This window comes from Otolemur garnettii, unplaced genomic scaffold (assembly GCF_000181295.1).
Source record: "Otolemur garnettii isolate 467f Iridium unplaced genomic scaffold, OtoGar3 scaffold00006, whole genome shotgun sequence".
NCBI classification, from domain to species: Eukaryota; Metazoa; Chordata; class Mammalia; order Primates; family Galagidae; genus Otolemur; species Otolemur garnettii.
The window spans coordinates 21,866,262-21,880,144 of NW_003852401.1; the positions used below are offsets into that span (position 1 = coordinate 21,866,262).

A 13,883-nucleotide genomic window follows, 5' to 3' on the forward strand; every position below is an offset into this window, starting at 1 on the left:
GGCGGCAAGGGGATAGGGGAGGAGGGAAAGGCATTGGTATGCTGCCACTTAATGGACACAATGTAAGGATATAAGGCACACCTCCTGGGTGTGGGACACAACTACAACAGGGAACTCTACCTAACAAATGCAAACATTGCAACCTAATTGTTTGTACCCTCACCTTAATCTCAAATTTAAAAACAAAAACGGTAACTCTAGGAGAAGGTGTGGGAAAAACTATTAAGGACATCAATTTTGGGAAAGAATTTATGATTAAGATCCCAAAGACAATAGCAGCAACAACAAAAATAAATAAATAGGATATGATCAAGTTAAAAAGTTTCTATACAGCTAATGATATAATTAACAAAGTAATGAGACAACTTTAAGGATGGGAGAAGATATTTGCAGAAGATTTGATACCACAATCCCAGTATTAGGCATCTACCCAGAAGACAAAAAAATCATGTTATCATAAGGACATCAATTTACAATTACCAAGATGTTTAAAACAACCTAAATGCCCACCAACCCAGGAATGGATTAACAAGCTGTGGTATATGTATACCACGGAATACTATTCAGCCACTAAAAAGGATGGAGACTTTACATCTCTTGTATTAACCTAGATGGAGTTGAAACACATTATTCTCCGTAAAGCATCACAAGAATGGAAAAGCAAGAATCCAATGTACTCAATTCTGATATGAGGACAATTGATGACCTAGTACGTGGTGGGCGTTGGGGAAGGGAAGAGAAGAGGAAAGAAGGATGAGGGTGTGGGGTCATGGTGTGTGACACACCTCTTGGAGGTGGGACACAATTATAAGAGGGACTTTATCTAACTAATGCAATCAGTATAACCTGGTTCTCTGTACCCTCAATGAATCCTCAACAATAAAAAAAATGATAATAATATAATCATACCTGAGCAAAAAGGTAAGACATGACAAAGTCATCAAGAAGAGGAGCTTCAGCACCTCGAGATATCCCATGCCGATAGGTTCTGTTGGTGCCACTGCAATACCAGTGAGGGAAATAAAATCTATAAGGCAATTACATTTGGTTAGTCTTCAAATAGTTCAAATATAAATATACTATATGTATATGTAACTACTTCCAGCATACTGAAAAGTATTATTCTATAATCAGAAAACACAGCTAACAGTGTTTGATACAAGTTGGAGACAAAAGTATGTCTGAATAAGACTGAGATAATAATACAGGCAGAAAGTATAAGAAACAAATAAGCATAAAATCAATATATTGCCTCCTTCACTGTACAGAATGTAGAAGCAGTAACAGAAAATAAGGAAATGTAGAAATAATAATAATAAAAATTTGAAACAATTTGATTCAGTGACATCAGTATTTAAAAACACTAATTTGGTGTGAAAACAAATAATTGCTTCTTTTAGAGAAACTGAAATTAAAAACTTGTCCCTCAAAGAAACAAAATTAATTCCTTATTTTTTAGTAACAGCTTTACTGATATTTAACTCATATCATAAAGCCCACTTGCTTAAAGTATACAATTCAATCTTTTTTTATTCAGTGTTGTACAAATATCACAATTCTATTTTAGAAAATTTTCATTCCCCCTAAAAGAAACTCCATACCTAAATCACTCTATGTATTCCCCAGATATAAGCGACTGTTAATCTTTCTACCTTCATACATTTGCCTATTCTGGATATTTTTATAAATGGAGTCATAGAGTATGTGGCCTTTCTGTCTACTTTCTTTTCACTAAGTATAATGTTTTCAAGGTTCATCCATATTATAACATATATTGTTACTTCTTTCTTTCCTTTTTATTATCAAATTAACTTCTCATTGTACAGATTTATCACATTTTCCCTATCCAGTCATCATTTCATAGGAAGAACCATGTACAAGTTTTTACAGATGTATGTTTTCACCTCTCTGCATATATACCTAGAAGTAGAATTGCTGGGTCATGTAGTGACCCTACATTTAACTTTTTGAAAATGGACAAACTATTTTCCAAAATGGCTGCACAATTTTATGTTCCCAAAAGCAATGCATGAGCATTTCAACTAGTCCAAATCCTCTTTAAGACTTGTTTTTGTCTTCTTGATTTTTACCATCCCAGTAGATCAAGTGTCACTGCATTGTAGTTCTCATTTGCATTTCTTTTATGACTAATGATGTTGAGCATCTTTGTACGTGCTTATTGAGTATTTGTATGTCTTCTTTGGAAAAGTGTCTACTCAAGTCCTTCACCTATTTTTTTCATTGAGTTATCATTTTCTTGAGCTGTAAAAGTTATTTACATAGTCTGGAGGTAAGAAATTTATCAGATATATAATTTGCAAACATTGCCTTTCATTTTGTGGGTTGTTTTTCCACATTCATGACAGTGTTATCTAATACACAAATGTTTTTAATTTTGATAAAGCCGAATTTATCTATTTTTCTTTTATTAACTTGAGCTTTTGGTGTCATATCTAAAAACCCATTGCCTACTCTAAGTATGTAAAAATTTACTTGAATCTTTCTTTTAAGAGTTTTATAGGTTTAGCACTTTTGTAAAAAATCAATTACCATCAATGTGAGGAATTGTATCTATTCCATTGATCTACATATCAATTGTTACACAGTATCAGACTGACTTAATTACAGTCATTTTATAGTAAATTCATTGTCTTGATTATAGTCATTTTGTAGTTAATTTTAACACATTGCTGACTGCTCACAAGTTACCTGGTAATATGAAAAGTTTCTGTGTAGAATTGCTAGTCAACAATGTGTTAACTAAGCAGCTGTTCCCTGATTTATTTCTCCCAGTCTCAATTGCCAACTGTCCCAAATTTAGCCTATTTTATTCATTCTCCCAGCCTCATCTCTCAGCTGCTTATAATATAGAATCATTTAGTGTCTCTAGTATCTTAACACATTGTTAACCAGCAACTTTATGCAGAAATTATCCACATTATCAGGTAACTTATGACTGGTCAGCAAAAAGTGTTAAAATTAGAAAGTATAATTTTTCCTATTCTGTTATTTTTAAAAGATTGTTTTAGTTATGCTAAATCTCTTTGATTTTTATATAAATGTTATAATAATCAATTTCTACAATAAAAAATAGCTAGATTTTAGTAGGGACTACAATGAACATATACCTATGTTTTGGGGAATGTTGTCATTTTAATAAGTCTTCTAAACATGACATTTTTTCCATTTATGTAGATATTTCTTTAATTACTTTGAATGGTATTTTATATTCCTCAGTGTACAAGTCTTACACTTCTTTTGTTAAGTTTATTCTTAAGTATTTCTGATACTACTGTAAATCAGATTGTTTTCTAATTTCGTTTTTGAATTATTCATTTCTGATGTATAAAAATGCAATTGACTGTTGTATACTGATCTTCTGTTATGCAACTGTCCTGAGCTTATTTATTATTTCTAATAGTTTATTAATTCCTTATTTTGTTATATATGAGATCATGTAATCTGCAAATAGAGATACTGTCATCCCTTGGTATCCATGGAGGACTGGTTTTAGGACCTCTCACAGATACCAAAATCTACAAATATTCAAGTTCCTGATATAAAATGGTACAGTATTTGCATATAACCTATGCATATGAATTCAGTATTTTTCTGAATATTTTCCATCTGCATTTGGTTGCATCCACAGATGCAGAACCCACAGATAAAACAAACCAACAATAATTTCACTTCTTTTACAATCTGAATGCCTTTTGTTTTTCTTGCCTAATTCCCCTGGATAGAATCTACATCAAAGGTGAATGCTGAGTGCTTTCTCCCTGTGATCAGGAATAAGATACGTGTATCTGCTCTCAACAGCCTCCAGATTACTTATTATACCTAATACAATGTAAATGCTATGTACACAGCTCTTGCACTATATCCTTATCTGTTCCTAGTCACAGAGAGAAAGTACTCAGCTTTCACCATTAAGTTTGATGTTAGTTTTGGATTTTTTTATAGATGCCCTTTATCAGATTGATGAAATCTTCTTGCCATTTCTATTGTACTAAGTATTTTTATCATGATAGGATGTTGGACTTTGTCAAATACTTTTTGCTGTGCCTACTGAAATGATGATGGTTTTGGTCCTTTATTACATTGATGATTTTTGGAAGTTACACCAAGCTTGTATTTTCTGGGACTAATCTCACCTGGTCATGTATTTAATCCTTTTTATATATTGACTGAGCATCCCTAATCCAAAAATCTGAAATCCAAATGCTCCAAAATCTGAAGTCTTTGACATGATGCTCAAAGGAAATATTAACTGGAACATTTCAGATTCTTAAATTAGAGATGCTCAAGTGGTATGTATTTTATAAATATTCCAAAATTTTAACAAAAGGACCTGGACTTTATGGAATTTTTTTTAAGTTATTAATTCAATTTTTTTACTTATTATAGATTTATTCAAATTTCCTATTCCTTATTTTGGCAATTCCTATAGTTTGTGTCTTTCTAGGCCTTTGTCCACTTCATCCTGGTTATCTAATTTGCTGGCATTCACTAATTAATTATGAGAGATTGCTGGCTTCAGCACAGAGTTACAAGTATTTACTGTTCTCATGATTAGTGATGCTAAGTATTTTCTCAGAAGGACATTATTATATTTGTTCTTCTTTTATGAAATAACTCTATGTATAAGGAGTAATTAAGTGATACAGTGTTCTTAATTTTAGATTTGTAAGAATACTAACCTCTTATTTATTTGATTTGTTGAAACTACCTTTCAAGTTTATCTTTTTAAGAATTATTTTAACCTTCAAAAGTTTGAAAACTGTTACAAGTCAATAATAGCAGTCATTCCCACATCATTTCTTCAATTGTTTTCCAGCTTTATAGCATTTTCCCATGGAACTGATAACTGTTCAATTTCAATTCATATTTTTATAGTTTGATTTTTTTACACTTCTATTTATAAATCAATCTAATCCTTAATCAATCAAAATTTATTCTGATATGAAGCTAAAATCTTACTCAAATAGCTAACCAGTTGGCCCATCACCATTTATTGAGCAATCTTTACCTTCTCAATTAAAATGAAAATTTTTCATCATATGTTTCTATATATATGAAGGATAATTTTCAAGCTATAGTATCCTCAACCATTCTCATTTTTTGATTGTCAATGTAATTATGAGTAATCTATTATCTTTAATAACAGAACTATTTTGTAGTTTCATATAATGTGACAATATCTCCTAGGACAAAATATTTTATAATTGCCAAATAAGTCTTCTTTTTCATGTCTACATTATTTAATAATTCTAAATTAACACTGTACTATGTCAAATTCCCTAAAATGCCTTCATTGGGATTTTGAATGAACTAGAATTAATTCTACATTGTAAGAGAAATGTGTTATAATGTTAGGGCCCTTTAAGCTCCAGATACAGGCCTCAAGAAACAGAATCTCTCTCTCTGATCTTCTTCTGCCCTTCCTTCACATACCCAAGAGCAAGACTCTAATTCGCTTGTAGGTCATTTCAGAAGGAGGGGTCCTGTCCCATATTTGGAGGAAGGAATGCTGAACAGATAGGCCAAGAAGACTCTGAACAGACAGACTTTGCTGGTTTCTACATTCAGTCTGCCTTTTTGTACAATCACATTTTTATATGGTTGTCCATGCTGCAATTATGTCTATCCTATGGGGTCCCCATAAAAGACCCAAAAAGACAAGGTTCAAGGGTCTTCCACATGGAGGGCAGCACATCCATGAAAGGTAGGAAACCTCTACACCCTTTCCCATATGCCTTAGCCTATATATCTCTATCTTTTTATCTGTTCCTTTTGTAATACTACATATCCTTTATAACAAACCAGTAAATGTGTTTCCCTAAGTTCCATTAGTTGCTTTAGCACATTAATTGAACCCAAAGAGAGATCATGGGAACCTCAACTCAAACCAGTCAGTCAAAGTTCCTGGAAATTCAGACTTGAGATTGTTGTCTGGAGTGGGACAGTGTGGAGGACAGTCTTGGGGTCTGAGCCCTCAACCTGTAGGATCTGATGCTATCTCCAGGTAAATAGTGTTAGAATTGAATTGGAGGATACCTGGTTGGTGTCTGCTGCAGAACAGTTTGTTCATAAGGTGGTAGAAAGATTCCTCCTGCCCACACATGGCTGTAGAAGTCTTCTGTATTAATTTTTCCTAACAGAGATCATACTTCATACTTATCTTTCAAATAAGTTTCTAATTTTCCTATGTTGTCTCCTGTTCTTTCTTATTAAGATGATTCCTGGATAGTTAGGAGTTTTGTAGCTATTTTGATCTGGAATTCCTGGCCTCAAATGATCCTCCCACTTCAGCCTCCCACAGTGCTAAAATTATAGGGATAAGCCACCACACCTCGGTACTGTAGCTATTTGAATAAGATCTTCTTTATCTATCATATGATGATTGATATAAGAATGCTATGAATTTCTATATTTCATAGAAACTCTTACTGATCCTGTCTTTTAAATATTACATCAAAAATGGTTTTTTGAACTCAGTGCAAATTACATCTTAAAATTAGAAAACTCAAACACATTTAACTGCATGTGTTTGTACAAAATAGGGGAAGGGAAAAAAGTAAAGCAATAGTAAAAAGTACTGACAGCCCACCAAGAGACAGACACAATATGAAATACTATGTATACATTCTCTCTTTAATGAGGTACACGTGACATGGCTGAGAGGCATACTTATGACACAAACTAGGTCTGGATGTGAACCTTGACTGACACTTCCCAGCTGTGAAACCATGAATGTATATAAGTAATATCTCAGAGCACTGTGTTCTTTATCTTTAATGTGGAACTATTACCGCCCATGAAGCTGTGATGAAAATTAAATAATACATATAAATGCTTAGAAAGTGATAGGTAACGATGAGACACAGATCAAACGTTTCTTTGTTGCATCCTTTTGAACAGAAAGATGCTTCTGGATTTCTCTAAATAAGTATTAATATTTACATTGTCATAAACTGTTAAACAAATTAACTTACAATTTTAGGCTATAAACAAACTCTGGCAAAAATCTTGTATTTCTGTCACTTTAGAAAATTGTATTTATAAGGAAGAAATATGAGATAGCACTTTACTGCACAAAATTCAAATCTCCTGAGAAATAAGCGATATTCTAAATATTTAGGATTTCGTTAGCAAAGGCCATTCTTATCCTTGTCTAAATTTTTAAAATTATAATCTTAGGTAGTAAAGTAGCATCTCACCAGAATAGCTTTATTCTCAGAGAATTCCAATTAGACAACATGTATGAACAATTTCTCTACTGGAGACATAGAGTATCAAAGATGACTAAGTGTTAAATAATTGGTTTGGGTCTCTGATATTAAATACTTGGCAATTTTAAAATGTTTGATAAATTTCTCCCACTTTGCCCTTTGCCATTAAAGAAGTTATTTTATTAGAGAAAGCACCTTATTCTGTAGAGCACATTATGCCTGGTTGAGTCATCTATATGGAAGACATGGTTGGGTGGGTACCAGATCCTTTCTGTTTCACACATTAAAGCAAACATATTATGATACACAGGTGTAATACCTAGAAAAGAAGCAGGAAAAAAATGATTACGATTACAGATACATTAAAAAAACCATTTATATACAATGGGCTGAAGAAACAAGTTAGCATAAATGCAGTAGCATTTGAAATGTTTTGATGTAATACACTGAATTCTTAATCAAAGCATACCTCATATTTTTGCACTGTGCCTTATTGAACTTCAGAGATAATTCACTTTTTCCAAATTTGAGAGTCTGCAGCACCCTACATTGAGCAAATCTATTGGCACCATTTTTCCAATACCATGTGCTTATTTAATGTCTCTTTGTCACATTTTGGTAATTCTCAGAATATTTCAAACTTTTTCATTATTATTTTATCTGTGATCAGTGATATTTGATGGTATTATTGCAATTATTTGTGTGTGGGTATTTTAACTAATATTGGAGGTGTCAAATCACTGAAATATTTGCAAGTCACTGGATAACTTTAAAAGAACAATGGAACAGTTTATTTTAAAATGTCAGATTTTATACAGTATGCTAAAATTACATCCTTTACACTATTTAAATGTACAAAAAAATTTCATTGTCAACTAAAAATGTTAAAGTATATGATTTCTTAAAAGATATTTTAAGTATATATTAAGAAAATTTGAAGTCCACTGAACCAAAAAGCCTATAGAACACTTAAGCCATACAACTAAATAATACATAATATTTTCAACCACATATAGAACATTCACATGTACAAACATACATACATATACACACAAATATACACAACAATCATGTGAACTCAAAACAAGTCTCCAGAAATGCCAGAAAATAATCATATATACCATGTTCTCTAGCCACACTTCAATTAAATAAAAAATGAGTAGGTAAAAAAAATGTTTAATCCCCTATATATTTGAAAACATAAGTCTCATAGAAAACAAAAATATTTTCATTCCAGTGATGTTTTCATTATTTTCTACTATAGGCAGAAATGACAAAAACAGTACACTCACAATAAACACTTAAATGCTGCATTTAAATTATTAACATGAATGTCTACTTATGGATGTATAATAATTTCAGCAAATTATATACAAAAACATTATTCAGTAGCAACTTTTAAACTGTATTCATGCATTTAGTCTTTCATTTACAAATACTCCCAAATATCTCAGACATCAAACAAAAAATTATAACAGAAATTAAATACAACTAGAATGAGACTCTAGAGGGAAAATTGTAGCTTTAGTGGCTTATATTAGAAAATAACTTAAGAAAGACCTAAGTATTTAATGTAATACACTAGAAAACAACAGAATAATTCCAAAGAAAGTTGAAAAAAGGACATGATAAAGATTCAACAAAGAGTACTGACAAAATAACAGATGCTTCATTGCAATAACAAAATAAACAAGCCTTTGATAAGTCTGATAGAAAAAAAGGCACAAATAAATACTAAGCACTTAAAAAAAACATAATCATAGGTTATGAAGACAAAAAGAAGTGCTAGAACAATAAATTTGAAAATGTAGATAGATGGACAATTTTTTAGGAAAACATAATGTTAAAAAACATTAAAGAACAAGAAACTTCAGTGGAACTATAACCATAAAAGAAACAGATTTTATCCACTTAAAAAAAAAATGAAGGTGAAGAAAGGAAGAAAGAAGAAAAGAAAATGACCATTAGGCCCAGATGAGATTTTACGTGAGTTCAACCAAACATAAAAGACAGTTTCATCTCAAGGATACTATTACAGAGTACAGAAAAAGAGGGGAAAGAGAAATTGACATATTCTGTGAGTTCAGTATGGCTATGTTACAACAGCTAAGAAGGATATTGTGTATCATCAAAAGTGCCATTCTTTAAGAAGATACATATCAGACAAATCTGCTCCAAAAACCTATGAACCAAAAACAGAGAACTGAAGGGAGAAATAGATAATTTAAAAATAATATGTTGAAAATCAAATACTCTATTCTCAGTAACCAAGAGGAAAATGATACAGAAGAACAATAAGCAAATAGAGCACCTGAACAACACTATACATCAACTTGTTCTTACAGATATATAAACAACACTCTCTTGAAACACATTTTTCTCAAGTGCACACAGAACTCTCCAGTATAACCATATGCTATGTCACAACATAAATCTCAGTAAATTTATAAAGATTAAAATCCCTCAAAGTATCTTATCTGAGCATAATGGAATAAAACTAGAAATCAGTAATAGAAGAAAACTAGAAAATTCACAAACTTGGAAATTAAAGAATACATTATGAAAAATCAGTGAGTCCAAAAATAAATCACAAGGGAAATTAAAAAATACACTGAGATAAATGAAAATAAAAACATAGCATATCAAAACTTTCGGTATGTAGCAAAACCAGTGAATCAAGAGAAATTTATAGTTGTAAATATCCATCTATATTAAAAAATAAAAATCTTAAATAAATAACCTAACTATACACCTTAAGGACCTAGAAAAGAAGAGTGAATTAAGCTTAAACCAAGAAAAACAAGAAAATAATAAAGACTAAAGCGGAGATAAAGGGAAAGAGCATAGAAAATAGAAAACAATCTAGTGAAATCAAGTTGATCCTGCAAAAAGATCAAGAGAACTGACAAAACTTTAGCTAGACTGAATAAGAAAAAAGAGAAATGATTTAAATTATAAAAATCTGAAATCAAAGTGTGGATACTACTGACATTACAGAAGTAAAAAGATTATAAGAAAACACAATGAAAAATTATTCTCCAACAATTTGACAATCTAAATGAAACAGAACAATTCCCAGAAAACTACAAACTATCAAAGCTGACTCAAGGAGAAATAGAAAATCTAAACAGACCTACAAAAAATAAAGAGATCAAATGGACAATCAACATCTCCCCTCCAAAAAAACAAAAACAAAAACCCAAGACAAGCTGGATTAACTGGCAATTTCTATCAATCATTTAAAGATGTAACAAAAATCCCTTTCAAAATCATCCAAAAAAACAGGAGAAGGAATAACACTTTCTAATTCATTCAATGAGACCAGTTTTACCCTTATACCAAAGCCAGACAAAGATACCACAAGAAAACTACAGACTAACACCTTTAATGAATATACGTGCATTTCTTCAACAAAATAGTAGTAAACTTTATCCAGCAATAAAAGGTTATAACACCCTTATTCTGGGTTATCCCAGGAATACCGTGGTAGTATAACATATGAAAATAATGTAGTGAAGGAAAAAAAAACACCTATCATTTTAATTTATATATTAAAAGTTATCTGAAAAAAATCCACTACCCTTTTATGATTAAAACAACACTTCACCTAGGAATAAAAGGGAACTTTCTCAAAAAAAAAAAAAAAAAAAAAAGACTGAAATCCTACCCCCTAAAATCAGGAACAAAAATAAGGATGTCCACATTTACTACTTCTATTCAACATTGTAATGGAAGTCCTAGCCAAAACAATTAGTCAGGAATTAAAACTGTCCCTATTTCCATATGGCATGATTTTATGTATGGAATAAATAATACCCCCCAAAATTAAACTTTAGAAATGAATTCAACAAAGTTGTAGCATACAAGAGTATGAATCAGTTATATTTCTGTACACTAGCACTGAACAATCCAAAAGCATTACTAAAGAAATAATTCTCCTTATAATAACATTGAAATGTATAAAATACCTATGAGTAAATTTAAGTGGTAAAAGACTGAAAATTAAAACGCGCCTAGGAAAAAAGTTAAAGATGACCTAAACAAAAAGACATTACATGTTCATGGACTGCAAGAATTAAGGTGGCAAAATTCCCTAAGCTGACCTATATACGGAATGCAATCACTATTAAAATCTCAGCTGCCATTTTTACAGAAATTGACAAATTAATCATAAAACTCATAAAAAATTAAAGGGCCTAGAAGAGCCAAAACAGTCTTGAAAAAGAAGATATTTGGAAGATGTACATCTCTTACTTCCTGATTTCAAAACTTGCTACCAGGTTACAATGATACAAACAGTGTGGCAATGGCATTAAGACTAACACTATTTAGGTATACTACATTTCCTTTCAATTTTTAAAAACAAACAAAGCAAAATAGGAATTTATTTGGTTTAAGGCATTGTTTCCATTAAGTACTTGCAATTGTTAAATGTTTAAAAATATAACACTGAAAGCATTTATTTGTTACTATGTAGACTTCATAGCCATGTTTTGTTTTGTTTTTAACAGTTCTCTGTTCAGTGGCTCTTGGGAGTTGGAGGGTTCTCAAACATGAAAAAGGGAAACAACTTCCTCTTTCTAAAACAAACTAGAAGAAAAGTATAGAGCACTGTACTGGACTTACTTACCCTTAACTTGGTGACAGGTGAGAAAAAATAAAAATAAAAAAGATTTACCAAACACAAAAAGAGGCTTAATGCCTAAAACAGTCTACGTGAACTGGTTTTACACCTGCAGTTATTTGTTGTTTCTCTTTTCACATTGTTTCAACTTTTCCATCCTCCCATTCATTATTTAACAGAACTACAACTCTAATATTACTGAAAAGAACAACTAGAATGGCACATTTTGCTCCATAGCTTATCCCTTTTACTTGCCCTCTCAAGTTAAAAATGCTATAGATATAAGATATAAAAGGACAATGGCTAAACTTCATGTGCTCAATGCCTTGTCACTCACTGCCAGCATTTGTTATGTAACAAATTGTCAAGTTACTAAGCAGGCTAGTGGACCATTTAATCAAGTCTTAATAAGACCTGAGTTAAAAATTGTTACTGTGTAGGAAAATGAAATGTGCAATTTGAACATTAAAAAATTTTTGAACTACAGTTGGTTCTCATTATTGATGGATGTAGAACCCATAGATACAGAAAGCTAACTGTTACTATACCATTTTATATAAAAAATTTGCACATCATTGGATTTTGGTTTGCACTGTAGGTCCTAGAACCAATCCTCCATGTATACTGAGGCATAATTGTAATTTGAATCAAGAATACAGTTACTTTGAAACCCAAATAATAATAATTTTAGAAATGTCTTTTAGGATTTGTAGCTTCTTTAAAACTATATTAGGGCATTTTCAAATGCAATTTAACTTTATTTGCCATAGAAAAAAGTATGGATGTGTACAATACCTTTATGTAGGCAGAATTTCTATAGGGACTTTGAAAGAAGCAAATCTAGGATAGTCAACAGTATTACAGATATTCAAAGAAACCTGTATATGCCTGGGTTCAGTGGACTTAAACATTACTTTTAAATAACAAAGTATACATTTCAAAAGTATCTAAAAGAGATACTTATAAAATATAAAATGACTTAGTGACATAAATTTAATAAAAAACTAATAGAATAATAAAACATAAAAGAACTTAAGCTAAATTATTTATCAATTAATTTTAAGAAAACTGCTACTGTAGGCTTGCTACTTACAAATTAATCATTTCAATTTAACATAAACTTATTCATGGAAACCACTTGCTATTCATTTAAGAATTATTCTTAAAATAATAAAGGCATATTTATTTAAATGAATGTATACTGTTTACTAATTTAAACTGATCATCTTCCAATTATTAGTGCGCTTTATGATATTTCATAATCTATTTCAAAACTGGATATATGAAAATCATCTCCAATTTACATTTAATGGTTATTCTGACCTATACTGGCCTATTCTGACCCTCATCTACATTGTTCAATAAGACAAAATAGATTGATAACATATCATATTTTTATCAACACTATGATAAACATTTGAATTAGTAATCATACTAGTCTGCTTAAAAACAAAACAAAAGCAAACATCTATTAATCCATTAAAAGCAATATTTATTTCTTTATTAAATCAGAAACACATACATAGATCATGTATACATTAATGCATTTATGGGGTACACTGAGCTGTTTTGGAAAAGGTTAAGTAATATAGGTACTAGTTCTTCTTCAACGGTTAGGTAGAATTCTGATGTGAAGCCATCTGGTCCCGGACTCTTCTTTTTTGACAGATTTCGTACTGTTGATTCTATGTCAGTACTTGATATAGGTCTGTTCAGCATTTCCAATTCTTTCTGATTAAGTCTAGGAAGTTGGCATGCTTCCAAGTATTGGTCAATTTCATTCAGATTTTCATATTTCTGAGAATAAAGTTTTTGTAGTATTCATTAAGGATCTTTTTAATTTCTGAGGTGTCTGTTGTTATTTCACCTTTGACATTCTGATTGATCATATTAGGAACTTTAAATTTCTATTTTTGGTTAGATTGGCCAAAAGTTTATCAATTTTTTTGAATTTCTCAAAAAAAAAACAACTTTTTGATTCATTGATCTTTTGAATAATTCTTTTGTTTTCAATTTCATTTAATTCT

At 31.0% G+C, this 13,883-nt stretch overlaps 1 protein-coding gene across 4 annotated transcripts in view; it reads right to left on the reverse strand.

The window, feature by feature from the left end:
* JAK2 (Janus kinase 2) overlaps window positions 1–13,883 on the reverse strand; it is a 131,728-nt gene that overhangs the window by 67,145 nt on the left and 50,700 nt on the right. For 3 of the 4 annotated variants that reach the window (XM_023508131.1, XM_003782901.3, XM_023508128.1), the window contains 2 exons: window positions 7,428–7,551; window positions 910–1,027 (listed from right to left, as the gene is read on the reverse strand). In XM_023508131.1, coding sequence (XP_023363899.1) covers window positions 910–1,027; window positions 7,428–7,551 — 242 coding nt within the window. Of the gene's footprint in view, window positions 1–909; window positions 1,028–7,427; window positions 7,552–13,883 lie in introns of those variants that run through there. The other variant, XM_023508134.1, reaches the window with a different exon arrangement.